Source organism: Pseudopipra pipra, chromosome 27, assembly GCF_036250125.1.
Source record: "Pseudopipra pipra isolate bDixPip1 chromosome 27, bDixPip1.hap1, whole genome shotgun sequence".
Classification (NCBI taxonomy): Eukaryota; Metazoa; Chordata; class Aves; order Passeriformes; family Pipridae; genus Pseudopipra; species Pseudopipra pipra.
In genome coordinates this window covers 4,308,561-4,336,558 of record NC_087575.1, presented here as the reverse complement: position 1 = coordinate 4,336,558, position 27,998 = coordinate 4,308,561, and the positions used below count along the sequence as shown (strand labels likewise).

General features: G+C 63.6%; 3 protein-coding genes across 3 annotated transcripts; 1 reads left to right on the top strand and 2 right to left on the bottom strand.

Moving 5' to 3' along the window:
- Positions 1-670: 670 nt before the first annotated feature.
- Positions 671-13,198, bottom strand: SSBP4 (single stranded DNA binding protein 4). Its single transcript, XM_064637493.1, has 15 exons — positions 13,012-13,198; positions 11,417-11,489; positions 11,233-11,294; positions 10,233-10,317; positions 5,787-5,876; positions 4,538-4,597; positions 4,358-4,427; positions 4,169-4,239; positions 3,290-3,357; positions 3,141-3,186; positions 2,988-3,023; positions 2,845-2,899; positions 2,656-2,726; positions 2,473-2,551; positions 671-1,350 (listed from the first exon to the last, which is right to left on the bottom strand). Exons 1-15 carry the CDS (start codon positions 13,065-13,067, stop codon positions 686-688), a joined length of 1,587 nt encoding a protein of 528 aa, XP_064493563.1. The 5' UTR covers positions 13,068-13,198; the 3' UTR covers positions 671-685.
- A 1,920-nt stretch (positions 13,199-15,118) lies between these two features.
- On the top strand, positions 15,119-16,915 carry LRRC25 (leucine rich repeat containing 25). The gene is made up of 2 exons (XM_064637494.1): positions 15,119-16,038; positions 16,663-16,915. The coding sequence occupies exons 1-2, from the start codon at positions 15,188-15,190 to the stop codon at positions 16,781-16,783; spliced, it is 972 nt and encodes a 323-aa protein (XP_064493564.1). The 5' UTR covers positions 15,119-15,187; the 3' UTR covers positions 16,784-16,915.
- Positions 16,916-18,911: 1,996 nt separating this feature from the next.
- Positions 18,912-21,056, bottom strand: GDF15 (growth differentiation factor 15). The gene is made up of 2 exons (XM_064637495.1): positions 20,452-21,056; positions 18,912-19,786 (listed from the first exon to the last, which is right to left on the bottom strand). Exons 1-2 carry the CDS (start codon positions 20,786-20,788, stop codon positions 18,990-18,992), a joined length of 1,134 nt encoding a protein of 377 aa, XP_064493565.1. The 5' UTR covers positions 20,789-21,056; the 3' UTR covers positions 18,912-18,989.
- Positions 21,057-27,998: the final 6,942 nt, after the last annotated feature.

The window sequence follows — 27,998 nt, the reverse complement described above, 5'->3', positions numbered from 1 at the left end:
TGGTCCCAGGGCATTGTGGGGGGAATAAATGGGGTCCTAGGACATTGTGGGGGGAATAAATGGGGTCCCAGGGCATTGGGGGGGAATAAATGGGGTCCCAGGGCACTGAGGGGGGAATAAATGGGGTCCCAGGGCATTGTGGGGGGAATAAATGGGGTCCTAGGACATTGTGGGGGGAATAAATGGGGTCCCAGGGCACTGGGGGGGAAATAAATGGGGTCCCAGGGCATTGTGGGGGGAATAAATGGGGTCCCAGGGCATTCTGGGGGGAATAAATGGGGTCCCAGGGCACTGAGGGGGGAATAAATGGAGTCCCAGGGCATTGTGGAGAGGGGGGTGAATAAATGGGGTCCTGGGGCACTGTGGAGAGGGGGGTGAATAAATGGGGTCCCAGGGCATTGTGGGGGGCACTAAATGGGGTCCCAGTACAAGAGGGGGGGAATAACTGGGGTCCTGTTGGGGTGAGAGGATCCCAGTGTATTGTGGGGGTATTAAATGGGGTCCCAGGGCATTGGAGGGGCAATAAATGGGGTCCCAGAGCATTGTGGGAGAGCAATAACTGGGGTCCCTTGGGGTGGGAGCATCCCAGTGTATTGTGGGGGGAATAAATGGGGTCCCAGTACAAGAGGGGGGGAATAACTGGAGTCTCGTTGGGGTGGGAGGATCCCAGTGTATTGGGGGGGTATTAAATGGGGTCCCAGAGCATTTTGAGGGGAATAAATGGGGTTCTAGTACATTGTGGGGGGAAAAAATGGGGTCCCGTTGGGGTGGGAGCATCCCAGTGTATTGTGGGGGGAATAAATGGGGTCCCAGTACAAGAGGGGGAAAATAACTGGGGTCCCACTGGGGTGAGAGGATCCCAGTGTACTGTGGGGGGAATAAATGGGGTCTCAGGGCATTGAGGGGGGAATAAATAGGGTCCCAGGGCATTGGGGAGGGAATAAATGGGGTCCCAGGGCATTGTGGGGGGCACTAAATGGGGTCCCAGGGCATTGGGGGGGGAATAAATGGGGTCCCAGGGCATTGGGGGGGGGAATAAATGGGGTCTCAGGGCATTGGGGGGGGCACTAAATGGGGTCCCAGGGCATTGGGGGGGGAATAAATGGGGTCCCAGGGCATTGTGGGGGGCACTAAATGGGGTCCCAGGGCACTGGGGGGGGTCACAGGGCATTGGGTGAAGGAGAAATAAATGGGGTCCCAGTACATGAGAGGGGGAGGGAGAAATAAATGGGGTCCCAGTATATGGGGGGGTCTCAGTACATGGGGAGTCCCAATAAATGGGGTCCCAGCACTGTGGGGGTCCCAGGGTTCCCACACTCACCTTTGGCAGCCCATCCATGTCCCCGGAGCCTGCCGGGATGACGGGGGGGGGGGGTGTTAGTGACCCCCCCAATCCACGTGTGTCCCCCCAAACCATGTGTGTCCCCCCAATCCATATGTGTCCCTCAATCCATATGGGTCCCCAATCCATGCCTGTGCCCCCCAATCCATATGTGTCCCCCCAATCCATGCATCCCCCAACTGTGCCCCCCAATCCATGTGTCCCCCCAATCCATGCATCCCCCAACTGTGCCCCCCAATCCATGTGTCCCCCCAATCCATGCATCCCCCAACTGTGCCCCCCAATCCATGTGTCCCCCATAATCCATGCATCCCCCAAACTGCATCCCACCAATCCATGTCTGTCCCCAATCCATATGTGCCCCCCAATCCATATGTGCCCCCCAATCCATTATGTGTCCCCTCCAATCCATATGTGCCCCCAATCCATATGTGCCCCCCAATCCATATGTGTCCTCCCCAATCCATATGTGCCCCCCAATCCATGTGCCTCCCAATCCATATGTCCCCCCCAATCCATATGTGCCCCCCAATCCATATGTGTCCCCCCCAATCCATATGTGCCCCCCAATCCATGCGTGTCCCCCCAATCCATGTGTGCCCCCCAATCCATATGTCCCCCCAATCCATGTGTCCCCCCCCATCCATATGTGCCCCTCAATCCATGTGTCCCCCCAATCCATGTCCCCCCCAATCCATATCTGCCCCCCAATCCATATGTGTCCCCCCCAATCCATGTGTGTCCCCCAATCCATATGTGCCCCCCAATCCATATGTGTCCTCCCCAATCCATGTGTCCCCCCCAATCCATATGTGCCCCCCCAATCCATATGTGCCCCCCAATCCATATGTGCCCCCCCAATCCATATGTGCCCCCCAATCCATATGTGCCCCCCCCAATCCATATGTGCCCCCCAATCCATGTGTCCCCCCCAATCCATGCATCCCCAAACTGCATCCCACCAATCCATTTCCCCTCTCCAACCCATGTGCCCCCCCATCTCCTCCACAAGCCCATCCTCCCACAGATGGAGCTCATGTCCCGCAGGACAAGGGTCCTGGGGGTGCTGGGGGACACACAGGACCCCCCCTATCCCGGGGTGGGGGGTTCCAGAGGGGGGGAACACCCACCTAGGGATCCGTTCATGTGATGCGGCTCCATCGCGCTCATCCCACCCATGGGCCCCTCGGGGCCGGGCCCCATCGGGAACTGGGAGGGAAAGGGGGGTGGTGAGAAGAGTTGGGGGTCCCCCTGGCCCCCCCTGGCCCCCATCCCTGTCCCCCCACCCCTGTCCCCCCCACCCCATGGCTCACGTTGGGCCGGTTCCCCGCGGGGCCGATGGGGTTCATCATGGTGTACATGTTCTCACTGGAGTTGGTGGAGTCTGGGGGGGGTGGAAAACATATGGGGGGGGGTGGTGTAAGTGTGGCCCTCACCCCCCACCCCCAAAATCCCACTCACCCCCCCCTTGCCCCCAAACAACTCCCTCCCCCATCACTCACCTCCGGGGCTGGGCAGGATGGGGGTACCGGGGGGGCCACCACCCCCAGGAGGGCCCTGAGGGGGGGAGAAAAGAAGGGGGTGGATTAGGGGGGGCACAGGGGCTCACCTGAAGCCCCCCCTTAAAGTGCCCCCCGATACTCACCACGTAGTTCCCAGGGGACGAGGAGGAGTAGGCGATCTGGGGGGGGGGACAAAGGAGGGTCGGGGCACAGGGTCAGCATGGGGGGCACGGGGTCAGCACCCCCATGGTCCCAGGACCCCCCCCCAAGGTGTTACCCCCCCCTCTATGACTTACAGAGTTGGCGTTGGGGTTGGGCCAGGGCCCGCGGCCACCGGGACCCCTGCAAGGCAACGGGGACAGTGAGGGGGGTCCTGCCAGTCCTGGGGCACCCCCTGCCCCGGGGGGGGCGTGGGGGGCACAGAGGGGGCACAGGGGGGTCTTACATGTTCATGGTAGGCATGCCAGGACCGGCCAGCGAGCTGGGGGGGGGGCGCATCCCACTGCCGTAGGTCTGCCGGGAGAGGGGGGGTCAGTGGGGCTGGGACACCCCTGGCACTGTCCCCATCCCTGGGTCCCTGTCCCCATCCCTGCATCCCTGTCCTTGTCCCCATCCCTGGGTCCCTGTCCCCATCCCTGTGTCCCTGTCCTCGTCCCCACCCTGTGTCCCTGTCCCCACCCCACATCCTCGTCTCCATCTTTGTATCCCTGTCCCTGTGTCCATCTCCATCCCTGTACCTCTGTATCCGTGTCCCCGTCCTTGTCCCTGTGTCCATTCCCATCTCTGTCCCTACCCTTGTATCCCTGTGTCCATTCCCATCCCTGTATCCCCATCTCTATGTCCATTCCCATTCCTGTGCCCCATGCCTGTGTCCATCCCTGTATCCCTGTGTCCATCCTTGTATTCCTGTCCCTATTCCCATCCCTGTATCCTTGTCCCTGTGTCCATTCCCATTCCTGTACCCCTGTCCCTCTCCCCATCCCTGTATCCCTGTGTCCATCCTTGTATCCCTGTCCCTGTGTCCATTCCCATCCCTGTCCCTATCCTTGTATCCCTGTGTCCATTCCCATTCCTGTATCCCCATCCCTGTGTCAATTCTCACCCCATCCCCATCCCAGTATCCCTGTCCCCGTGTCCATTCCCATCCCTGTGTCCCTGTCCCCGTGTCCATCCCCATCCCTGTGTCCCTGTCCCTGTGCCCATTCCCATCCCAGTATCCCTGTCCCTGTGCCCATTCCCATCCCAGTATCCCTGTCCCCGTGTCCATCCCAGTATCCCAGTATCCCTGTCCCCGTGTCCATCCCAGTATCCCAGTATCCCATACCTGGGGTCCCATTCCGGCCATGCCTCGGGGGGGGTTCATGCGCTGCATCGGGCCCCCCATTCCAGGATGTCCTGCACAAATTTGGGGGGAGGGGGAGGTGTGAGACCCCAGAGCCCCCCTCAGACCCCGCTGGGGGGGTCACGAGGGGACAGGGGGGCGGGGGGGGGGGACAGGGCCCCCCAGACTCACCCTGTGAGCGCACAGCCGGATCCATGGCATTGGGCAGCAGCGGCTGGGAGCCGGGAACACCCACGGGGGGCTGCAGAGAAGGGGGCGAGGGGGGGTCAGGGTGTTGGGGGAGCCTCACCCAGGGGGGGTCTGCACCCCCTTTTTGGGAGGGGAGGGGGGTCCTGGCACCGAGCACCTCACCTGGTTGGGCATCCGGAGCGGGGGCCGGGGGCCGCCGGGGTAGCGGGGGGACATGAAGGGCTGCAAGAGAGGGGGGGTTGGGGGTCAGTCGGGGCTGGGGGGGGGCTGTGTCACCCGGGGGGGGGGCTGGGGCAGTGCTGGGGGGCCAGGGGGGCTGTGCCCAGCCATGTCTGGGGGTGCAGCCCCAGCAGGGGCACGTGGGGGGTGGGGGGCACAGGGGGGGCACCCATGGGAGCCTTAGAGAGAAACACAACAGGATATGGGGGGGGGGGGGGTGACCCCTGGGGGGACTGGGGGGGGGCTGTGATCCCAGGGGGTGACATCTGGGGGGGTGTGACCCCTGGGAGGGGCTGGGGGGGACTGTGATCCCAGGGGGTGACCCCTGGGGGGGGTGTGAGCCCTGGGAGGGGTTGGGGGGGATTGTGTGTTCACACAGTAAGCACACACATGGTTCATGTATGTGCACACACTAAGACCACACATACGGTTCACGTGTGTGCATATGCTAAGGACACACAAGACTCACGTGTGTGCACACAGTAAAGACACACAAACACACGGCTCATGTGTGCACATGCTAAGGGCACACAAACACACACAGACAGAGGTCAGGTGTGTGCACACACTAAGGACACACACACACATGGCTCAAGTGTGTGCACACACTAAGCACACACATGCACATGGCTCAAGTGTGTGCACACTGAGAGCCCACACACGGTTCACATGTGTGCACATGCTAAGCACATACACACGGCTCATGTGTGTGCACACACTGAGCACACACATGGCTCACACATGTGCACACACTGAACACACACATGGCTCACACACGTGCACACACTGAACACACACATGGCTCACACGTGCACACACTGAACACACACATGGCTCACACACGTGCACACACTAAGCACACACATGGCTCACATGTGCACACACAAGCACATACATACAGCTCATGTGTGTGCACACACTGAGCACACACATGGCTCACACATGTGCACACACTGAGCACACACATGGCTCACACATGTGCACACACTGAGCACACACATGGTTCACACATGCACACACAAGCACATACATACAGCTCATGTGTGCACACACTGAGCACACACATGGCTCACACACGTGCACACACTGAGCACACACATGGCTCACACATGTGCACACACTAAGCACACCCATGGCTCACACATGTGCACACACTGATCACACCCATGTCCCAGAGCCCCCCGTGCTGTACCTGGAAGAAGGCGGGGGGCACAGGCCCCCCTGACATGCCATCCCCGGGGGGCAGGTTCCCCATCACCGGGCTGGGCGCGGCCGCCGCGCTCTGGGGGGGACAGAGAGAGCTCAGGGCCTGGGGAGGGGGTTTCCTGTCACCCCCCACCCCCAGGGACACCCCATCCCATCACCCCCCACCCCAGGGTCACCCCATCCCCGTGTCTCTACCCCAGGGTCACCCCATCCCCATGTCCCTACCCCAGGGTCACCCCATCCCCGTGTCTCTACCCCAGGGTCACCCCATCCCCATGTCCCTACCCCAGGGTCACCCCATCCCTGTGTCCCCACCCCCAGGGTCACCCCATCCCCATCACCCCCCACCCCAGGGTCACCCCATCCCTGTGTCCCCACCCCCAGGGCCACCCCATCCCCATCGCCCCCACCCCCAGGGCCACCCTTTTCCCGTGTCCCCCTCCCAGGGTCACCCCATCCCCATGTCCCCATCCCAGGGTCACCCCATCCCTGTGTCCTCACCCCAGGGTCCCCCCCTTCCTGTGTCCCCACCCCAGGGTCACCTCATTCCCGTGTCCTCACCCCAGGGTCACCCCATCCCTGTGTCCCCACCCCAGGGTCACCCCATCCCCATCACCCCCCACCCCAGGGTCATCCCCTTCCTGTGTCCCCACCCTTAGGGTCACCCCATCCCTGTGTCCCCACCCCAGGGTCACCCCATCCCCATCACCCCCCACCCCAGGGTCACCCCATCCCCATGTCCCCCCTCATCCCCAAGCCCCAGGACAGCCCCGTTCCCCTCCCAGTCGAGCTGGGGGTGTGTGTGGGGACCCCCTGGGGGTGTTTTGGGCTGGGGGGGGCGCGGGCAGGGGGCCCTGTCCCCCCCTCTCCGGCCGGGCCTGTCCGGGGGGAGCTGTTCAGGGAAGGAATGTGCCGGTTTTCCGGCTCGGCCCCTCCGCCACAACTGGTTTCAATTTGTAGGGAAGGAGGAGAAAAGGGGGGGGGGGGACACCCCGCGCTGCCCCCTCTACCCGGGGGGCCCCAAGCCCCCTCCCACCGACCCTGAGGGGGCTCGGGGGGGCCCTCGGTGTGTGTTGGGGCGGGAGGGTGATGGGTCAGTGTGTGGGAAGGGGGATTGGGATGGTGAGACCCCCCCCCACACCCCCGGGGGGCTCCTGTGGGGGTCACAACATGGACATGGGTCGTGCCAGCACCCAGGTCGTGGCTGGGACACGGGTGACACCCAGGACAGGGGTGACACCAGGCACACACATGGGTGACAGTGGGTGCCCAGATGGGGGTCCCTGCCCCGTGGGGGTCTGTGCCTGCTGGGGCCTTGGGCCCACGGGTGTTCTGGGGGGCATCCTGGGGCTGGGAGAGGTGTCCTGGGTCCATGTGCCCTCTTGGGGACCCCCCACTCCTGCCCCATGACCCCCTGCCCAGAGTGGGGCCACCGCTGCCCCCCCAGTTCCAGCCCCATCCCTGCTGCCCCCCCCCCCCCATGGCAGGGACCAAACAGGGACCCCCCCCCTGCCCCCCCATCACTCAGCGATGCAAAGCAGAGTTGCCATGGCAACAGGTTGGGGAGTTTTGGCTCCTCCTGTGGGCTCAAGGTCAGGAGGGAGAAAATTAAAGGGGGGGCATATGTGGGGTGCAGGTTGGGGGCTCCCCACACCCCCTGGGAGGACCCCAGACCCCGCTGTGGGGTGGCTGCTGCCACTGCCCCCCCCATTGCTGCTCACAGGCTGGACCCCCCCCAGTGTTATGGGGTCACCACCCCCAGGATTGTCACGAGGTGGGTCCTGGGAAGTCTGGGCCCCTTTGGGGATGGGTACTGGGAGCTCTGGGCACATCTCTGGGGTGACTGGGTGCCTTGGTGGGGGGGAACTGGGAGACTGAGACCCTTTTTGGGGCGTTACTGGGAAGCCTGGGTGCCTTTTGGGGGGGCAGCTGTGATTTCTGAGTGCCTTTGGGGGCGAGGGGGAGCTGCTGCAGCAACACCCCCAGGAAGGCGAGGGGGGCCCCGGCTCCGCACTGGGACTCCCAGTTCACCCAGTTTGGGTGGTCAGCGGGCACCAGGGCGGGGATGTGGCTGTGTGGGGGGTGCAGGAGGGGCTCCCCCCCTCCCTGCCCTGGCGGTCCCCAGCTCTGCCAGGCAGCAGTGCCATGGCAACGTGGCCTGACCCGCGCCGTGTCCCCGGCGTCACCGTCCCCGCACCGGCAGCCTCATTAATTCCAGCATGGAAATCAGCTCTGCTCGGCTCCGGGGGCGGGAGGGGGGGTCGGGGGGGGGTCCTGCTGCAGCCCCCACGGCGCTGCCACAGCCACGTGTGAGCCCACGGGGACCCCACAGGACCCCCGAGGCGCTGAGGGGGGTCCTGGCGGGCACTGCGGCCCCACCGCGTCCCACAGCCCCGGGGGTCCTGCATCCATGGGGCCATGGAGCCTGCAGCATCCTCCCTCCACTGCATCCTGCCCCCCTCTGCATCCTGCCCTCCACTGCATCCTGCCCCCCACTGCATCCTGCCCCCACTGCATCCTGCCCCCCTCTGCATCCTGCCCTCCACTGCATCTTGCCCTCTGCATCCTGCCCTCTGCATCCTGCCCTCCACTGCATCCTGCCCTCCACTGCATCCTGCCCTCTGCATCCTGCCCTCCTCTGCATCCTGCCCCCCACTGCATCCTGCCCTCTGCATCCTGCCCTCCACTGCATCCTGCCCTCTGCATCCTGCCCTCCACTGCATCCTGCCCTCCACAGCATCCTGCCCTCTGCATCCTGCCCTCCACTGCATCCTGCCCTCCACTGCATCCTGCCCCCCTCTGCATCCTGCCCTCTGCATCCTGCCCTCCACAGCATCCTGCCCCCCAGTGCCCCCCCCCCATGGCACCACGGATCCCACTGCATCTTGTAGCCCGTGGCCTTCTGCATCCCACGGCATCCCACACGTCACAGCATCCCACATCCGGTGGGACTGTGGACCCTGGAGCAGCCCACAGCATCCTGCATCCCACAGCATCCTGCATCCCACAGCATCCTGCATCCCATGGCCTCCTGCATCCCACGGCCTCCTGCATCCCCTGGCATCCTGCATCCCCTGGCATCCTGCATCCCCTGGCACCCTGCACACCACAGCATCCCAGAGTATCCTGCATCCCACAGCACCATGGGCCCCACAGCGTTCCCACATCCCACAGCGCTGCATATCCCACTGCATCCATCCCAGAGCCTTCTGTATCCCATGGCATCCTGCACATCAGAGCATCCTGCATCATCCTGCATCATCCTGCATCCCACAGCATCCTGCATCCTGGGGAACTGTGGAACCTGCATCATCCCACAGCACCCTGCATCCCACAGCCTCCTGCATCCTGGGGGACTGTGGAACCTGCATCACTCCACATCCCACAGCATGCTGCACCCCAGATCCTGTGGGACATGGATCATCCTGCATCATCCTGCATCCCACAGCATCCTGGGGGACTGTGGACCCTGCATCACTCCACATCTCTCAGCATCCCACAGCATGCTGCACCCCACATCCTGTAGGACATGGATCATCCTGCATCATCCTGAATCCCACAGCATCCTGTATTCTGGGGAACTGTGGACCCTGCACCATCCCACTACATCCCACAGCATCCTGCATCCCACAGCAACCCGTGTCCTGTGGGGCTGTGGACCCTGCATCATCCCACAGCATCCCACAGCATCCTGCACCCCACAGCAACCCGTGTCCTGTGGGGCTGTGGACCCTGCATCATCCCACACCATCCTGCATCCCACAGGACACGGATCTTGCCCCACCCCACACCCACAGCACCCTGCATCCCAGCCACCTCTCCCCATCCCAGGTGCCCCCTCTGCCCCTCCTGTCTCCGCCACCGTGCCCCCCCCCCGTGCCCCCCTCCCGCTGCCGCAGTCCCAGGCACAGGGACACGCCGGGAACACGCCGGGAACACCGGGAACACCGGGAACACCGGGAACACTGGGAACACCGGGGCTGTTGACTCTGTGCCAATGATTAACCCGCTGGAGCTGCCTCCCAGAAGGAGCAGAGCTGCCCGAGGGGGGGTCCCCACAGTGTGTGGGGGGGTCCCACTGAGCCCCAGCATTGCAGTGCCCCCCCCCCCCCCCAGGACACGGGGTGAGAAGGGGGGGGACACCCCCACCCCGCTGGGTGCTCCCCTTTGGGCAGGGAGAGCCTGTTTTGTGGGAGAGGGGGGTTGGGGGGTGTCCCTGTCCCCTGGGGGGGGGGTGACAGTGGGGGATGGGCACGCCAGGGCACGCTGGGGTCCCTGGGGGGGAGGGGGGGGCACTGAGCCAGGGCCCCCAGGGATTTACCCCCCCCTCCTCACTGCCCTGCGAAATAGGTCACCCACAGCAGCACATGGGAACCCCGGGGGGGATGTGGGGGCACAGACCCCCCCAGCCCCCCCACCCCGTGGCACTCACGTAGTCATGGAAGGCTTTGGCCTCGCTGGAATGCTCACAGGTCTCCCGGCGATCCGGGGCGGCACAGTACAGGTCCCAGAAGACACTGGGAAAACAGGGAATTCGGGGAGGGGGGGGGGGGTGAGGACCCCCTCACACACACCAAATATACACCCCCCCACCCCCCCCACCCCACGGCGAGGGGCTGAGCACGGCCACACTCGTGTCACCGATGGCTGCAGGGGAGGGGGGACCCCCCCCCCCCCCCACCTCGGCGGGGGCCTCCCGGCTCCGGCGCTGCCGCCTGTTTTCCCTGGAAACGGTCGCTACGGCCGGAGCCCAAATTCCTGGGACTTTACATCAGGCTGCAGCATCCTGGGGCGGGATGGGGAGGAGGGGGGTGGGGGGTCCCCCTGCCCAAGCCCCCCCGCCCTTGATGGGGGGGCTCTGCAGGGCAGCAAAGGGGGGGGTGGTTCTGGGCTGGTTCTGGGCCCCCTCCCCACCCCCAAGATTTGGGGGGTGCTGCCCTGGTGCCAGCTTAACCCCCCCCTCCCATTTAAGGGGCTGGAAGGTGCCAAGCCCCCCCCTCACCGTGTGTGTCCCACCCCCCCCAAATCACCAACTAATCGTTTATTTCCCCCTCTGACCCCCCCCAAACGATGCCACCCCCACACCCCCATCACCCCCCCCGGGGGGCTCTGCTGGGGCCCCCCCAGCGTGAGGGTCCAGCCCCAGGGCTGGAAACCCCCCCCAACCCCCCTCAACTCCACGTTTGGTGCCAAATTGGATCCATCTGGAAGAGCCACGAGGGGGGGGGGGGGGGGCAGGATGGGAGGGAAAAGGGGAGGGGGGGCCCCCAAATCGCTGATGGGAAAAGCAGAGCAGCGGCTTTATGGGGTACAAGGTGATGTGGTGGCAGCACTGGGGAGGGGGGGGCGGCCCCCAGACCCCTCCCAACCCCCCTGCTGTGGCGAGGGGGGGTCCACCCCTCTCCCAAACCCCCCCCCAGACCCCAACTCACCACCACCAGGAGTGCAGGAAGCCGGGGGGCTCCCCCAGCGTGATGTTCTTCTCCCATCGGATCTGCGGAGAGGGGGCACGGGGAGGGGGGGGGTCAGCACCGCCCCCACAGCCCCGGGGGTGGGCTCGGGGCACCCAGGGGGTGGCATCGGGGGGGTCTGGGGGTGCTGCCCCCCCCTCCTTACCTCCGACAGGAAGGTCTGGGCGGATTTCTGGGCCCCCACGTGCAGCAGGTACTCGTAGACGTAGAGCGCCAGCCTGGGGATGGGCACAGGGATGGGCACAGGGATGGGGGGTCAGGACCTGCCACCCCCAGGGGTGCCCCCCATGGTGACCCCCCCACCCCACAGGCGCCGAGGGACACCGGGGGGGGACGGGACAGCCAGGATGGAGCCCCCAGTTCAATTAGTGCAGGACTAACGAGGGGGGTGCGATGTCACCTCCCTGCCAGGGACCCCCTCGGGCATCACGGTGGCACCGAGTCCTGCCGGGGACACCGAGTGACCCCCACTGGGGACACCGGGTGGCAACCGGGTCCCGCTGGGGTGGTGACTCCGGGACAGGTGACACGACCCACGCAGGACATGGCCAAGGGGCAAGTGCCACCACGGGTGTCCCCAGGGGACCCCGGGGCCCTGTCCCCGGGGCTCCATCACCCCCCAGGAGCAGGGAATGGGACCCGCGGAGACCCCCGGGGGTGGCCGGGTCTGGGGGGACCTTGGTGGGGTCCAGCCCCCCCCGTCAGCTCCGGGGGGTGCCCCGGGGACCGTGGTGGCCCTGAGCACTGGGATATGGCAGGACAGGGACAGCCGGGGGTGGCAGGTCACGGTCCCGGTGCCCGGGGGGTGGCAGGACCAGGGAGCATCCCAGGTCCCGGTAACCCCGGTGCCATCGCGGTTCCCCGGTGCCCCGGGGGATGGCACGGCCCGGGGGAGCTTCCCGGTGCCCTGTGAGGCACATCCCAGCTCCCGGCAGCCCCCCGTGCCACCGCGGGTCACGGTGCCCCGGGGGATGGCAGTGCCCGGAGGGCACATCCCGGTTCCCGGCAGTCCCGGTGCGCTCCACACCGCGGTTCCCGGTGCCCCGGAGGATGGCACGGACCGAGGCACATCCCGGCTCCCGGTGCCATCGCGGCTTCCCGGTGCCCCGAGGGATGGCACGGACCGGGAGGATCATCCCAGCTCCCGGTACCCTGGGGAATGGCACGGACCGGAGGGGCTCATCCCGGTGCCCCGGGGAATGCACGGAGCGGGGGGATCATCTCGGCTCCCGGTACCGCGGGGGATGGCACGGACCGGGGCATCACGTTTCTCCCGGTGCCCCGGTGCCACCGCGGCTCCCGGTGCCCCGGGGGATGGCACAGATCAGAGGGATCATCCCGGTTCCCGGTACCCCGGGGGATGGCACGGACCGAGGGGCTCACCCCGGTACCCGGGGGGATGCCGCAGCCCGGGGGGCTCACCCCGGTACCCGGGGGGATGCCGCAGCCCGGGGGGCTCACCCCGGTACCCGGGGGGATGCCGCAGCCCGGGGGGCTCACCCCGGTGCCCGCCCGACCCCCGCCAGCTCCCGCTGCCCCGCGGCCGCCGGTTCTCCCGGGCGGGGCGGGGCCGGGGGGTCCGCCCGCCCCCCTCTTCCCCCCCCCTTTCCCCGCTCCCCCCTCTTTCCCCCCCATCCTCCCCATCCTTCCCGCTCCGTCCCCGCTCCCCCCCCACTCCCCCCCGGGGGAGCAAAACTTCCGCGGCCCCGGCCCGTCCCCCGGCGGCGCCGCCGCACTCACTTCTCGCGGGCCTGGCCGTCCGAGGGCACGCCGGAGCCCTTGCCCTTGGCGTACATGGCGCGGCGGCGGCTGTCAGCGGCCCCGGGCCCGGCCCCGCGCGGCCCCCGCCGCCCCCGCCGCCCCCGCCGCCATCCCGGCCCGGCCCGGCCCGGCCCCGCCGGCTGCGGCCGCGCGCCCGAGGGGGAGCTTGAAACCGCCGCGCCCCCCCTCTCCCGCCCGCCCCGCGCGCGGCTGTTCCGGCAGCCCCGCCACCACCCCCCCCGCGCTCCGCTCGGCGCTTAAAGGGGCGATGCCGCGGAAAGGAGGGAGGGGGGCGGTGGGGTCCGCGCGGGGAGGGAGGGGTGTGAGGGGATGGGCGCGGGCGGAGGGGACACGGAGGGACGCGGGTGTGACGGGGGGGAGGCGGACGCGGGGGTCGTGGAGGAACGCGGTCGCGAGGGGGTGGGCACGGACGGAGGGGACGCGGAGGGACACGGATGTGACAGGGTGGACATGGACACGGGACACGGACACGCGGGGTTGGACACGAGGGACACGGGTGTGACGGGAGCACACGGACACGGGGGTCACGGAGGAACGCGGACGCGAGGGGCTGGGCACGGAGGGAGGGGACACAGAGGGACAGGGAGGTGATGGGGGACACGGGTACGAGGGGTGGGACACGGGGGACACGGATGTGACAGAGTGGACGTGGACACGGGGGTCGTGGAGGGATGCGGACACGAGGGGTGGACACGGACGGAGGGGACACAGGGGGACACGGTTGTGACAGAGGGGACACGGTCACGGAGGTTGGGCATGGAGGGCCGTGGACATGAAGGGGTGGACATGGGACACAGAGGGACACGGATGTGACACGGGGGACATGGACGTGAGGGGGTGGGCACGGGGGACATGGATGTGCGTGGGACACAGAAAGGGGTGGGCACCCAGGGATTCGGACACGAGGGGCATCATCGACAGGAGAGGGGACACATGGGGGGACACGGGCACGAGGGGGTGACTTAAAGGGGCAGTGACACGAGGGGTTGGACACGGAGGTCACAGAGGGACACAGATGGGAGAGGGTGGACGTGGAGGGACGCGGTCACGTGGGGGTGGACACGGACGCAGGGGACACAGAAGGACACCAATGACAGGGTGGACACGGACACGAGGGGGTGGACACATGGGAGGGGATGGACGTACAGGGACACGGACACGAGGGGGGACACGGACACGAGGGGGGACACGGACGGGAGGGAGGGGACATGGAGGGACACGGACGTGAGTGTGCACGGACACTCACGTGCGGGGAGGGACACACGGACACGGATGTGGGTGGGTGGACATGGAAAGACTTGGACACCAGGGGGCGAACACGGACACGGCGGGACACAGAGGGACACAGGGGGACACAGAGGGACACAGGGACACAGAGGGACACAGGGGGACACGGGGGGGACACGGGGGGGACATGGGGGGACACAGCAAGGATGGGCACAAAGGGGCTTGGAAACGAGGAGTGGACAAAACCATGGTGGACTCGGTGCACGTGGGACACCGACACGAGTGGCAGCCACGGGGAGGACACGGCCACGGGAGGGACACCAGGATGGGGACACCCAGGGGACAGGGACACCCATCCACGCACAGAGCCCCCCAACCACCCAGCCCTGGGGTCCCTTCACATGCAAGGGAGGGTCCCCATGCTGCCAGTGGGGGGGTCTGTGTGCCCACGTGTGCCCCCCACCCTCGGATGCTCCCAGGGCACCGGGGACCCCCAGCCGGTGCCGGGGGGATGTTCAGCACCCCAGGAAAGGACTGGGGGGGGGTCCGGCGGGGCCAGGGGGTGCTGAGTTGGGGGGTGCTGCCCCCCTGCCCCCCCTCCGGGGCCGGCTACGCCCTAACGGGGTGACACGGAGCCGCCGGACACGCCCGTTCCTCTTCCCCGCACCAGCAGCAGCGGCTGGAGCGCAGGCGAGTCGGGGGGGGGGGGGCTGGGGCTGGGGAGGAGGGGGCAGGAAACGACCTGCTGGGACCCCCGGGAGCTGCCCAGCCCTGGGAGAGCAGGAGCAGGGTGGGGGGGGCCAGACTGGGCTGCACTGGTTTGTGCCACTGGGAGGGGGAATCTGGTGGGAACGAGGGTCCTGATTCCTGTTTCCCCCCCAGGCGTTCCTGGTGTGCTGGAGGGGTCATGGGGGTCCCTGCAGCTCCTCTCATGCTGCTGCTGCTGCTGCTGCTGCACCCTGTGACCCCCACGAGCCCCACAGTCCCCGTGTCCCTCTGCTTCGGCGCGCTGGGGGATGATGCCCAAGACCTGGACCTGACCAACAAAACCCGTGGATGTGCTGAGCTGGACTTGGGCCCTTTCTACCAGAAGCGGTGGCTGTGCCTGAGCCACAACGGCATCGAGGCCCTGAGCCCCTCATCCCGCCTCGGGCCCAGGCTGAAGGAGCTGGACCTGAGCTACAACCGGCTGCGGGAGCTGCCCGAGGGGCTCTTCACCCACGCCAAGGCCCTGAGCACCCTGAAGCTGGAGGGGAACCCCCTCTCTGCCGTGCCCCCCGACGCCTTCCATCCCGCCCTCACCTCCCTCTCCGTGTCCTGCCGCTGCGACGTGGTGGGCACCGTCCTGGCCCCCTGCGCCCACCCGGCCACCCGCTGGTGCCGCTGCTTCACGTCCCACCAGGAGCCCCTGAACGTCACGGAATTCCACGGCCGGGAGTGCGGGGCCAGCGCGGGGGTGGTGGGCGGCGTGGCTTGGGCGGTGGCCGCGGTGGCCGTGCTGGTGGCCGTGGGCGCTGCCCTGGTGTGTTATCAGCGTAGGAGGGCGGGGGCCACGGTGGCCGGGGCGGGGTGGGGGAAGCAGGACCCCGGTGCGGGCGTCCGGCAGCCCCAGTACGTCAGCCGGGATGATGGGATTGGCACCAGCGAGGTCGCCGAGGTCGCCGATGTGCCCGACTACGAGAACGTCTTCGTGAGCCCCGGCACCGCCCCGGCCACCGAGCAGGGATGGGCACCGGGGTGGAAGGAACAGCGGTACAGGTGAGGCTCTGGCATCCCACCCTGCTGTGCTGGCATCCCAACCCATCCCATCCCATCCCATCCCATCCCACCCCATCCCATCCCATCCCATCCCATCCCATCCCATTCCATCCCATCCCATCCCATCCCATCCCATCCCATCCCATCCCATCCCATCCCATCCCTCTCATCCCATCCCATCCCATCCCTCTCATCCCATCCCATTCTATTCTATCTATCCTTTCCATCCCATCCCCTCCCAAGCCATCCCCTCCATCCCATCCATCCATCCTATCCCTCTCATCCCACCCCATTTTATTCTATCTGTCCTTCCTATCCCATCCCATCCCATCCCATCCCATCCCATCCCATCCCATCCCATCCCATCCCATCCCATCCCATCCGTCTGTCCATCCATCTATCGATCTATCCATCCATCCATCATCTCCCATCCTGTTCCACCCCACCCCATCCCACCCCACCCCCTGCTGTGCCATGCTGTCCAGTCCCACACATGCCACCCCGTGCCCTCCTGTCCTGTCCCATCCCACCATCCCCAAGTCCCAGGCGCTTCCAGAGCCCAAACCCTTCCCTCCCCGACCCCTGTGACATTCACTCCCCACTGAGCCCCCCCTGCCCCCCCAGCCCCCAGGTCCCGGAGGATGAGAATTATTTCCTGGGGAGCGCGGCTGATCCCGGGGACCAGCCCATCTACGCCAACACTCTGGGCCCCACCGAGGACGTTTACATCATTCCCGACCACTGAGGGCACTGGGAGGGACTGGGGGTGGGGGCGAGGAGGACACTGGGGGCACTGGGAGGGACCCTCTGCCCCCTGCTGTCTTCCCCTGCTGTCCCCCCAGCCCAGAGGGGACAGGGCCGGGCGCTCCCCGCGGCTCCACGGGTTTCCCCACGGCCGGGCCGGGCACACGGGTGGTTCCCACACGACATTTCCTGTGGGAATGCCTCCCTGTGGGGGGGTTGGTTTTAACACCCCCCGGCCCCAGGCCCTGCCATTGCCCCAGTTCCCACCGCAGGGCTCAGCAAGGGTTGAGCTGACACTTCCTCCCGGGGCCGGTGGCCACCGACCGCGGGGACGCCTCATCCGCCGGCAGCCGGAGCCTTCCGGCCCCCGGGACACACACGGGGCCCCCGGGGAGGAGCAGGGCCAGGGGGTGACCACGGCCTTGGGTTCCTCTTCCCCTTTTGGGGCCGATGGGGAGCGCCGGGGGCAGCGCTGGCTCGGGGCCGTGCCGGGGGTTGGGCACATCCAGGCCCGGCTGTGCCCCCCCGTTCTCCTCCTGCTCAATCTGCCACTTTGGGGAATGGGGCAAAAAATCCCTGTTTTTAGTCCTCCTGGTGGGACCCTGAGTTTGGGCACCCTGAGGGGAACGGCAGCCTGGGGGACAAGGGGACCCCCCGTGCCTTGTGTGGGTGTCCCCTCATCCATCCCCCCCCACCTTGACCCCTGTGAGGCTTCACCGTGCCCATTAAATGGTTTAATTGTCTTTAATTACCCATGGAGCTCGTGGTCTGTGGGGAGTCCTGGGCAGGACACAGGGCTTTTCCCAGTGGAAGGTCCCTGGAGCTCCAAAAGCACATGTCCCCAAAGTGGGGGTCCCAAGGAACCAGAACCCTCAAGGACAAGTCCCCAAAGCCTTTGTCCCCAAAGTGGAGGTCCCAAGGGACCAAAAGCCCCAAGGACACGTCCACAGAGCCCATCTGCCCAGGGCAGGGGTCCCAAGGGACCAATACCCTCAAGGACAGATCCCCAGAGCCCATGTCCCCAAAGTGGTGGTCCCAAGGGACCAAGACCCAGGTCCCTCAAGTCCGTGTCCCCAGAGTGGACACCTCCATAGCTTGTGTCCTTCAAGCCCTGGTCCCCAAGGCCCCCATTCCCAGAGTGGAGGTCCCCATATCCCACATCCCCCAAGCCCAGGTCCCCACCGGCAGCTGCCGAGGGGCCGGGAAGCCCAGGACACCCCCGGATCCCAGCGGGAGAGGGGACAGGACAGAGAGGAGCTGTGACCAGCACAGCCACCCCATCCAGCCGTGGTGGGGACACACCGGGTGCCCCCGACCCCCGTGGGGGGTTTCCCCCACCCCTTGGTGCCCGTGGGGTCCCGGGGCCGGAGGCACCTGGAAATCGGGTGACGGCCCCATCCTGGCTGGACGTCCCTCCCGGGGGTCAAGGCTGTGCCCAACACCCATCCCAAGGGCATAAACAACTCAAAGGTCTCTGGAGCAGTGCCCAGATATCACTGACACGCTGGCAGCATGGCACTGGAAAGCCACGAGGATTTACCAGCAAATCCATATGGAGTCAGATCCCAAGGGAGCTGAGGGGCTCTGGTGGGAGACCCCCCTCAAGCTGTGCAGGAGGAGCAGCCAGAATCCCTGTTCCCATCACTTTATTCATTGACATTATTATATCCTTCCTGTTTTGTGGAAATATATAAAGTACAAATAGACAAAAAAAAAAACAACCTTGTTTCCCCCCCAAAAAAAGTCGCTTCGCTATAAAATACAATAAATTAGAAATAAATAAGGGGGTTCTATAAATAAATCTATTCTACTATTCTATCAATAAATAAGAGCAGAGAAGGAGGGATGGGGTGGGATGTGGGCACCCAGGGACAGACCCACCCCGGTCCCTTTGGGGTACCTCAGGTGGGAAGATAAAATGAAGTATGGATTAATAAAACAAAAATATGGATTTAATAAATAAAATATGGATTTAAATAAGAAAAGAGAGGAGGGAATATGTTGTTGTGGAGAGGAATCCAGAACTGGAGAGCCCAGGGCTGAGTCGGACAACGGAGCTGAAAACCCCAGGGTGGAACTGGATAATCTGGTTCCGATGTGAAGGACCTTGGTGCCAGAGGGTCTGGATTTTGGGGATGCTGGAGCGGCCAGGAAGCCTCACCTGGGCAGGCAGCGACACATCCCTGTTGGAGCCACCAGTGATGCCATCAGGCACAGTGGCACCTGGTGACCAACATGTCCTCGAAGACGCTGGAGACCAGCCTGCCCTCGCCGTCGTAGTGCATCAGCACCATGGGGTCGTACCCAGCAGGGACACAGCAGGGAGGGGGGGTGGCCTTGGACAGGGAATGCACTCGGGATTTGATCTGGGCGTGCATGTTGGCTGGCTTGTAGTTGTGGGGGCAGGAGCCCTCGCAGAACCTCATGTAGTAGCTGTGGGGGGCGATGACCCAGTCCGACCAGCCGATGTCCTGGAAGGAGACCTTCAGCGACTTCAGGCAACACTTCCCGTCGCTCTTCCCGCACTCCTCCTCCAGCCCCCGGGCTCTCCTGGCCCCCCGAGCCGTGTTCTCCTGGGTTTCCACCTCCAGCACCAGCGTCTCCCCCTCCGAGGTGGCCAGTGCGGCCGAGACGTTGGCCGTGAAGTCCAGCTGCAGGCGCAGCGTGGCCTCGGGACCGGCCACCCAGGGCCGGATGGCTGCTGTCACATCCAGGCTCCGGGAATCGGGGTCCAGCTCTTGGCTCTGCACGAGCTGGGGGGTCTCTTGGTCCCCCTGCAGGGCGTAGATGGTGACCCGGGGGGGCTCCGAGGCGCCGCGCGGGGACATCTCGGGGGGGGACGGCAGCGACCGCTTGAAGAGCTTCAGCTCCGCCTGAACCACCTGGAGCTGCCGCTGGAATTCCTCGGTGCGGGAGAGCAGGAGGTGGTAGCGGTGGGGACCGCGGGGGTCCTGGTGCCCCTGGGAGTCCCCGTGTCCTTGCGGGATGTCCGGCCAGCGCAGCACTGCGGGGACAGAAGGGACAGCTGATGTAAGAGCCGGCAGTTCCCCCGTCAGCCCAGGCTTGTGACCAGCCCCGCTCAGGCAGCCGCTCCCGGGGAATCCCCCAAATCCCCGGGGGTGCTGGAAATTCATCCCTACCCTCGGATCGCTCAGGACCCACCATCTCCAGGGACCCTCGAGATGGAGGGTCTCAGTTTTGCCGGTGCCAGAGCAGGTACCCTGCACTGGGGCACCCCCACCCCACTCCCCGGCTGTCCCCGCACCAGCCCAGGCAGTAAGAGCAGAATATTCCCCTAAATCCCCCCAGATTCAGGTAAACCCCCCAAACTGGGGCTCAAGGTGGGGATCGAGGGATGGCACCTCCCCTCCGCTCACCCCCAAACCACCCCGAGCCCCACTCCGAGCCCCCCGAGCCGCCACCGCGCCGCCGATTAAAAGCTTCCATCCCAAATTCCCTGCTCTTGGTGTTTTTAAGCAAAACAGCCCCAACAGCGGCTCCTCCCCTCTTCCAGGGCAAAGGAAGCCGCGGGACGAGGATGCCCGTGGCCACCGTGTTGCATGCCCGGTCATGTCCCGACAGTGCCCGGCTGCGGGAGCGCTGGGACACGCTGGGACACACGCGGGTGTCGGGGGGATGAGGGTCGTGGAATGACAGGGAGTCACTTACGGATGGGGGTCAGGCGGTGCAAACGCCGGGTCCTGGACATGGATTCCTCCTCCTCCTCCTCTTCCCGGCTCCGGTTCCCTGCCAGCTCTGCCACTTTCTGCTGGTAGAGCCGCTGCGCTCTCTGGATGCTCTCCCGGTCCGGCTGGTGCCGGATGACGGGGGGAGCCGGCATTCCCAGCCGCTCCAGGATCCCCTTTTTGACGGCTTCCAGCTGGAGCCTGTCCTGGTCCCACGTGAGGGGCAGGGAATCCACGGCGGCGAGGGGCAGAAGGAGCTGGAGGCAGGTGAGGGTGGCCCAGACATCCCTCAGCGCTCCGGGCATCGCGCTCCTCGGCATCCTGCAGCTCCCGGGGCAGCCTTTACTCCCGGATCTCGTGCAAAGGCTGGACGTGCTGCCAGGGGAATGAATGAACTGGACCAGACCAGACTTTATAGGAGCCGAACTTTGCCCGCCCTCCTGCCGTGGGCGACAGAGTAAACTCCCAGCATGAATTTCTCCTCTCTGGGATTTTGAACGAAAGGTTCTGGCAGTGCTGGAGCCCGGATGATTTACAAGCCGGTTTGAAGCTGTAGAGACAAGAAAGTCTGGAATACTATTTCTCAGCAACAATTATTCCACCATCTTCCGCTTCCCGTTTCCCCCACGGGATCGCGTGGCTGGGGGAATCCCCCTCACCTCCCCCAGCGGGTGGCAGGGGGAGATGGAGAGGGGATGCTGTGCAGCATTCCAGCGTGGCTCGTCCATCCCTGCATCCTCAGCCACCTTCCCTGCCTGTCGCCTCGCCCCGGTGCCTGTTATCACACGAGGGGGCTGATCCAGGCGCACGCAGCCCCTTCCCGAAATCCCACCGAGGCGGGAATGGGGCGGGGAGGAGGAGCTGGGGCTGCCGGGCTCGTGCCGAGTGCGCTCCCGCAGGAGGAGTGGGATCAACCCTGGACCTCGTCCCACCAAACCGGCTGCTGGCACCGGTTTCCCCGTGCAGGTATGGCCGAGAGGGGTGGGTATGTCCCGTGTCCCGATCCTTCTGAAGCAACTGTGGCACCGTGTTACATCATCATCATCCTCCCAAATGGAGCCAGGCAGGACGGAGCCTGCCACCAATCCGGCGGGGCCACGTGTGTGCCGGGCAGCGGCCGTGCCAGACCAGGGCTAGGGAGGAGAAAATCCACGGGGGGAACGAGCCACGGAGGTTGGCACAGGACCACCCGCCTCCCGCCTTCTCCTCAGGGATGCTTGGACCGAAAAAACACGAGCGGGCGGACGAGGAACCGCCGGTGGGATGAGTTGGACGGGCAGGTCCTCCCAGGGCAGGCGAGGCCGTTCCCAAACGTCCTGAAGTTGATCCAAGTGCCTGGTCTTCAGCTGTGCTCCTGCCAGGGGGTGAACGTGCTCGCAGTAATCCCGTGATTTAAGGCTGTTTATCCCCCTGCTTCTCCTCGGGCTTTTCTCACCCGGCTTCTCAAGGGGTTGCCTGAGGCAAAGCCAAGAACAAACATTTCACCCTAAAAACCGGGAAAGGAGAAGTTTGTCAGGATGACCAGCATCGTGTGGGGGGGATTGCCCTGGCTCTGGCTCTGCTGCCCGGCTCTGGAGCCATCCTTGCAGTGGGATGGGTGAGGAGGAGCTGGAGTTTTTCTCTTCCCAGGGCATCCAGTTTGGGTGAAATCCCATTTGTGGCTCCCATGGAAACGTTGCAGCCTCGTTTATCTCCAGGGCTTCATCCCGTGTGGATTTGGGCACCATCCTGCTGCTGCCATGCATGGGACATCACCCAGCCCTCCAGCAGCTGGGCAGGGATGAACCTCCCTCCTGGAGCATCTTCCCACCAGGGATCCTTAGGGAGTTCCCAAAGCACCAAACCCACTGTGATCCCTCTCCCAGGGATTTTGTCAGCTGGGGTGATTGCAATCCTTCATCCCCTCACTCCAAGGAGGAAGGGAGAGGGAGCATCACCCAGGAGGACCACAAACCTCTGGCTACCACCCTGGGGCAGAACCATCACCATCACGTCACCCCCTCCACTCCGGACATCTCCGTGTCCCCAGCAGGTGCCAGCCCGGCCACCAGCCCCTCCACCATCCACATGGTGCCAAACGTGCTCATCCAGAGCTGAGACGGAGCCCTCGGCATGTCCAGGCAGGGGAGAGGCCCCGACCCCTTCGATCACATTGAGCAAGACCCGGCAGACCCCGAAATCCCGAAGTTCTGCTTTTGCAATGGATTCTCTCTCCGTGGGCGCGAGCCCCATCCCGGAGTGACGCACGGTCCCGCTGCTCCCGGAGCACCAAAGGTTGCTGGAGCCGGATGTTTTCCCCCCTGAAAGGCGCCAGCCCTGGAAGTCGGAGATTTACAGTCCGGCTGAAGCCATAAAACAGGGATTTTGGGAGCTGGTTTGATTCCCGACCGAGCGATGATGAAATGTCCCAGCGTGTCCTCACCAGCCTGCAAGAGGGGATTGCGCAGCCTCCGCTCCATCCCACGTTTCCTCCCAGCTCTTCCCGGGCTGTTAGCACATCCTTTGGCTTCGGAAGGTCAGCTTTATGAAGGTCAGGTTTATGAAGGTCAGGTTTATGAAGGTCAGGTTTATCTAACGCCTCTTCCCGGCGGGATGAAGGCTCCTCTCCACTTAGTGCATCCTCTGTGGGTCCCTCAGCCCGGCACAGCTCCCACCTACCTGACAGGGATCTAGAGCAGGAAAGACCATGGGATTGCTGTTCCCAGGGACTCCTGGAGCTCAGAGCACCTGAGATGGGATGAGGGTGAGCAGGGGCTGATGCCACGGGGCTGTTGCTTCTCCACACACATCAAACAGGAGAGAAATTGGGGGATCCGGTGATTAAAGCATCACACAGAGATCCAGCAGCTGGAAAGGCTGCTGGGAAATCCAGGAAATGCTCAGAGCATGCACTGCTGAGCCTGGGAAGGTGTGGAAGTGTCCAAGGCCAGGTTGGATGAAGTTTGGAACAACCTGGGGTAGTGGAAGGTGTCCCATCCCATGGCAGGGATTGGAACTGGGTGGGCTTTAATGTCCCTTCCAAGTCAAACCATTCCATGATTCCCTGTAAATAGCCTTTTTCCCTTCTCTCCACCTCCAGGGGATGGGGATGGGTGGGAAGCGTGGTGGGGGTGGTGGGTGCCATCCCAGGGACCCCCATGGCTGAGACCGAGGGGAAGGAGCCGCCTCGCAAATGCTGAGATTAAACTTGTAAAAAACCCAGGAAGGGGAACATGAACATGAGTCACTTCCCCACGGAACGTGGGTTGGATGCAGCCCTGAACTTGAACCAGCTGGGGCAGGGCTCGGAGCGGGACCGGAGGAGCTCCCGGTGCCGTGTTGGATCCGAGGACAAAACCCCAAACCGGCCACGTGCAACGGGGGCTCCTCAAAATCCATCCTTCCCCCTGATCCTTGGGATGGTGGTCGAGGGGCTGCCCCTGCCCTGCCCTCCCAGCTCTGGTGGGGGGACACTGAGAGGGGGGAGAGCACAGATGAGGGGGCTCCAGAGGGCTTCTATTCCCCCAAAAAGCAGGAAATGCCCCCCAGCTGCACGAGCTGGCAGAAACCTCGGGGTGGGTTTTTTTGTAGAGTTCCTTATCACAAGGGGTGAGAGGGGAAGTGCTGCCCTCCGGATTTTGGGTCTCTCAGTTCCTTGCAGCTGTCGAGCAAAGAGATCCCAAAAACATGCTGAGAGCCCAAAAACAGGGGGGCATCACCCCATGACCCACAGAGGGGGGTTACAGCTCCCAGCACCCAGAGCTTCTCACTGCAAGGCAAACAGTGCCAGATCAGGTGCTCCCCACGTCCCTCAGGGACCTCGTTGCACCCTGAAATCACTTGGGCTGAGCAAGTTTGGCAGTGGAGGAGGAAAACCCCCTGAAAACGAGGCAAATAATGCTTTCCCACGGCGTGTTTTTCCAAAGGATAAGATGGGAAGAGCAGCCTGGCTGCTGCTGCCGCCACAGGGAGATCCAGGCTGCCCTTTAGGGGTTGGTCTCGAGGGAAGGTGGGGCTGGAAGCACCTCTGGCACTTCCAAGGATAATTCAGAGCGAGAAAACCCTCAGGGGAAGGGGAAGAACCCAGCCAGGCCCCCGGTGGCAGGGATCACATCCCGGATTTACGAGGGGATTGCGGCTCCATCCTGTCTCCTTTTGGGTCTGGGGATGGGCACAGAGGGATGGGAGATGGGGCTTTCCCTCTGCTGCCGGTGTGGGATGTTTGGGAAGCCACATCCAGTGTTTTCCCAACGCCGGGCGCTGCCACCATGGAGTGGTGGAGTGGAGGCCGAGGTGACCTTTGGATGTTTCCCAACCAAAGACAACCAGGGCGAGCAAAACAAAGCAGCTTTTGCCCCCATCCCAGCAGGAATCACATTTTTCTCCCCTTTGCTCCGAAGTTTACGGCATCTCCCAAAAATGAGACTTCTGCTCCACTTGGACGAAGACGTTCCTGCCTCCCGGTCAACGATTAACTCGGATTCCCGGCCCCCCTCGGCCCCGGGGAAGTGCAGGAAATGCCTCCCCCTCCGAGCGCCGAAAATGGAAACGGGGCTTGGGAAATCCTCGGTCACGCCACCGACACCTTCCTCAGGGAGATGCTCTCGCCACCGGGATGTTCTCAGCTCCCAAGGAGCGTCTTTCCCGGAGGGATTCCCGGGACACGGGGATTGCCGGGACGGGGGGATTCCCGGGTGGGCTCTGGTGAGGATGCTTTGTGGTTTGTGATGGTGTTTCCCCATCAGGAGGTATAATAAACACCTTGAGGGCATCGTGGAGCTGGATTTCATGGGTTTTGTGGGTCTCTTCCAGTTCAGGATATTCAGGATCATCTGCAGGAGCAGCTGGGAACGAGCTCAACCCGAGCAGGATTGATGTGGGTTATTGAGATTGTTATTGAGAAGTAACTTTAAAAAGCAGCTTTTCCATGGTGGGAGCCTCTTTCTGTTCCACGGGAGATGCCTCTTGACCCTCCAATGTGCCCAAACGGCCCCTTCCCTCCATTTTCCAGGAGGTATTCCCAGACCAAGGCTTTTGGGAGCATTGTGATCCCTTGGGATGGGGGGGCCGAACCCAGGAGCGGAGCACGAGGCTCCAAAGGGACCCAGATGAGCTCTAAATGCTTCCTCCAAAAACCTTTCCAACACGGAGCAGAAGGGAAAAACGGATGAAAGGAACATAATCCAACCTGGGCACATCCCAGAGCAGCATCCCTTTTCCCAGGGAAATCCTTGGGAGACGCTACAAGGGAAAGACAACCCAGAAATCTCCTTAAAACTGAAGGATTTTAAGGGTCTGGATGTTTGTTTGTTTGTTTGTTTTAAGTGATGGGAAAAATAGATGAAGGAAATCAAATCCAACCTGGACACATCCCAGAACAGCATCTCTTTTACTAAGGGAACCCTTAGGACATGGAAAAAAGGGAAGGTTAACCCAGAAAGCTCCTTAAAACTGAAGGATTTTAAGGGTCTGGATGTTTGGTTTTTGCTTTTTTTCTTTAAGTGATGGGAAAAATATAGATGAAGGAAATCAAATCCAACCTGGGCACGTCCCAGAACAGCATCTCTTTCACCAAGGAAGATGCTCCAAGGGAAGGACAACCTTAAAACTGTATGAAAAAAACCTTAAAGAGTCCGGATGGGGTTTTTTTTGGGGAGCACAAGGCACAGCTTTGAACGAGGAATGAGGGTGGAAGGTGAGGGAGAATTCCACGAAGTCGCCGTTGGTCCGACCTCCAGCAGAAACAAACGGATTTATTTGTGATCCCAAACATGGACCAGGCTCCACGTGCCTGTCAGGAGGGAATTAGTCACCGGAGCATGACTCGGGAAAGGGTTGTGTACACAGGGCACGTTGCTCCCGCATGGAGCATCCACAGCAGCGGGGAGCAGCTGGAGAGAGGAGCAGCAAGAAGGGATTTTTCCCCCCCAGGCTGGTTGGGAACTGGCCAAGAAAATCCCACCCTGCAGCAGAGGTTGGTGGAGAACGTCCCTGTGTATCCCCTGGAAGGCTGGATCCAGGTGGGACCACCCGGCAGCAGGGAAAGGGAAGCGCGGTGGGAAGTCACGGTGAGGAGCCCTTGGAATGGGGGAATGGGCAGGCAGAGCGTCGTCCCTGCGATGGGAAGCTCGTGCTGGGAATTCTTGGCTGTGCTGGGAGGCTTTTCACCCCCAGGAGCTCATCCCAGGGCGGGAGAGGCAGCGAATCCTGCTCTGGGACATGTGTGGGACACGTGCTGGGGCATGTCCTGGACCTGCTCTGGGACCTGTCCTGGCACCTGCCCTGGTACCTGTCCTGGGATTTGCTCTGGGACATGTCCTGGGACCTGCTTGAGATCTGTTTTGGGATTTGCTCTGGGACCTCCTTGGGATCTGCCCTGGGATTTGCCCTGGGACATGTCCTGGCTTATGCCCTGAGATCTGCCCTGGGATTTGCTCTGGGATCTGCTTGGGATCTGCCCTGGGATTTGTGCTGGGACCTGTCCCGGGACCTGTCCTAGGACATGTCTTGGGATCTGCCCTGGAATTTGCTCTGGGACATGTCCTGGGATTTGCTCTGGGACATGTCCTGGCTTACACCCTGAGACCTGCCCTGAGACCTGCTTGGGATCTGCCCTGGGATTTGCTCTGGAAGGTCCTGGGATCTGCTCCGGGACCTGTCCTGGGATTTGCTCTGGGACCTGCTTGGGATCTGCCCTGGGACTTGCTTGGGATCTGCCCTGGGACTTGCTTGGGATCTGCCCTGGGATTTGTGCTGGGACCTGTCCCGGGACCTGCTTGGGACCTGTCCTAGGACATGTCTTGGGACCTGCTCTGGGATTTGCTCTGGGACCTGCTTGGGATTTGCCCTTGGATTTGCCCTTGGACATGCCCTGGGACCTGCCTGCACATGCCCCACCGGAGGCAGCGAGGGCTGCTGGGAGCAGGCAGGAAATTCCAGCCATTCCCCTGCCCCAGATCTGAGGCCGTGGAAGCTCCGGGGAGCAGCGGCTGCGGGAGAGGGTGGGCTCTCCTCGGGCACCTTTGCCTGAGCTCAGCTTTGATTTGCAAGCTGGGAAACCACGGGGAGGGAGCAGCCTGCCAGACGGACGCTGCCCAAAATTCCCACCTCGTTTAGGAAGGGTTTGGAAGGCTGGAAGAGAGGGGGGAGCAGAGTAGGATGTTAAAGGAAAGAATTCAGATCTACGAGGGGCCAGTCCACCGAAGGCATCTCCTCCGTGAATCTCTGGATCTCCACCAAGGAATCCCAGTGGGATGCTCCAGGATGAGCCTCCTGAGCACCGGCAAAGCCTTGGATCTGTCCCTCCAGGGAGCTGTTTGCAAAATGACCTCATGGACACATGACATGCCCGGAACGTGACATGCCCGAAACATGACCACCCCCGGGAGCATCGTGCAGGAAACGTTTATCACCTTATAAAGGGAATTAAAAGGGGAGTGATGTCATTAGGAGCTCCAGTCCTGGCTCACCTGGGAGGGAGATCCCAAATTCCCAGTGCCCAGCACGTGCTGGGTGTTGGTGGGGGGAATAAAAGCTCTGTCTCCCAGAAAA

Excerpts from the sequence above, each read along its gene's own strand:
- SSBP4 (XM_064637493.1), bottom strand. The coding sequence starts at position 13,067 with ATGTACGCCAAGGGCAAGGGCTCCGGCGTGCCCTCGGACGGCCAGGCC. Across the intron at positions 4,598-5,786 it reads TGCCCCCCGCCTTCTTCCAG|CCCTTCATGTCCCCCCGCTA; the intron begins GTACAGCACGGG and ends CCTCTCTTGCAG. Across the intron at positions 4,428-4,537 it reads CGCTCCGGATGCCCAACCAG|CCCCCCGTGGGTGTTCCCGG; the intron begins GTGAGGTGCTCG and ends CCTTCTCTGCAG.
- LRRC25 (XM_064637494.1), top strand. The coding sequence starts at position 15,188 with ATGGGGGTCCCTGCAGCTCCTCTCATGCTGCTGCTGCTGCTGCTGCTG. Across the intron at positions 16,039-16,662 it reads TGGAAGGAACAGCGGTACAG|CCCCCAGGTCCCGGAGGATG; the intron begins GTGAGGCTCTGG and ends CTGCCCCCCCAG.
- GDF15 (XM_064637495.1), bottom strand. The coding sequence starts at position 20,788 with ATGCCGAGGAGCGCGATGCCCGGAGCGCTGAGGGATGTCTGGGCCACC. Across the intron at positions 19,787-20,451 it reads GCACCGCCTGACCCCCATCC|TGCTGCGCTGGCCGGACATC; the intron begins GTAAGTGACTCC and ends CTGTCCCCGCAG.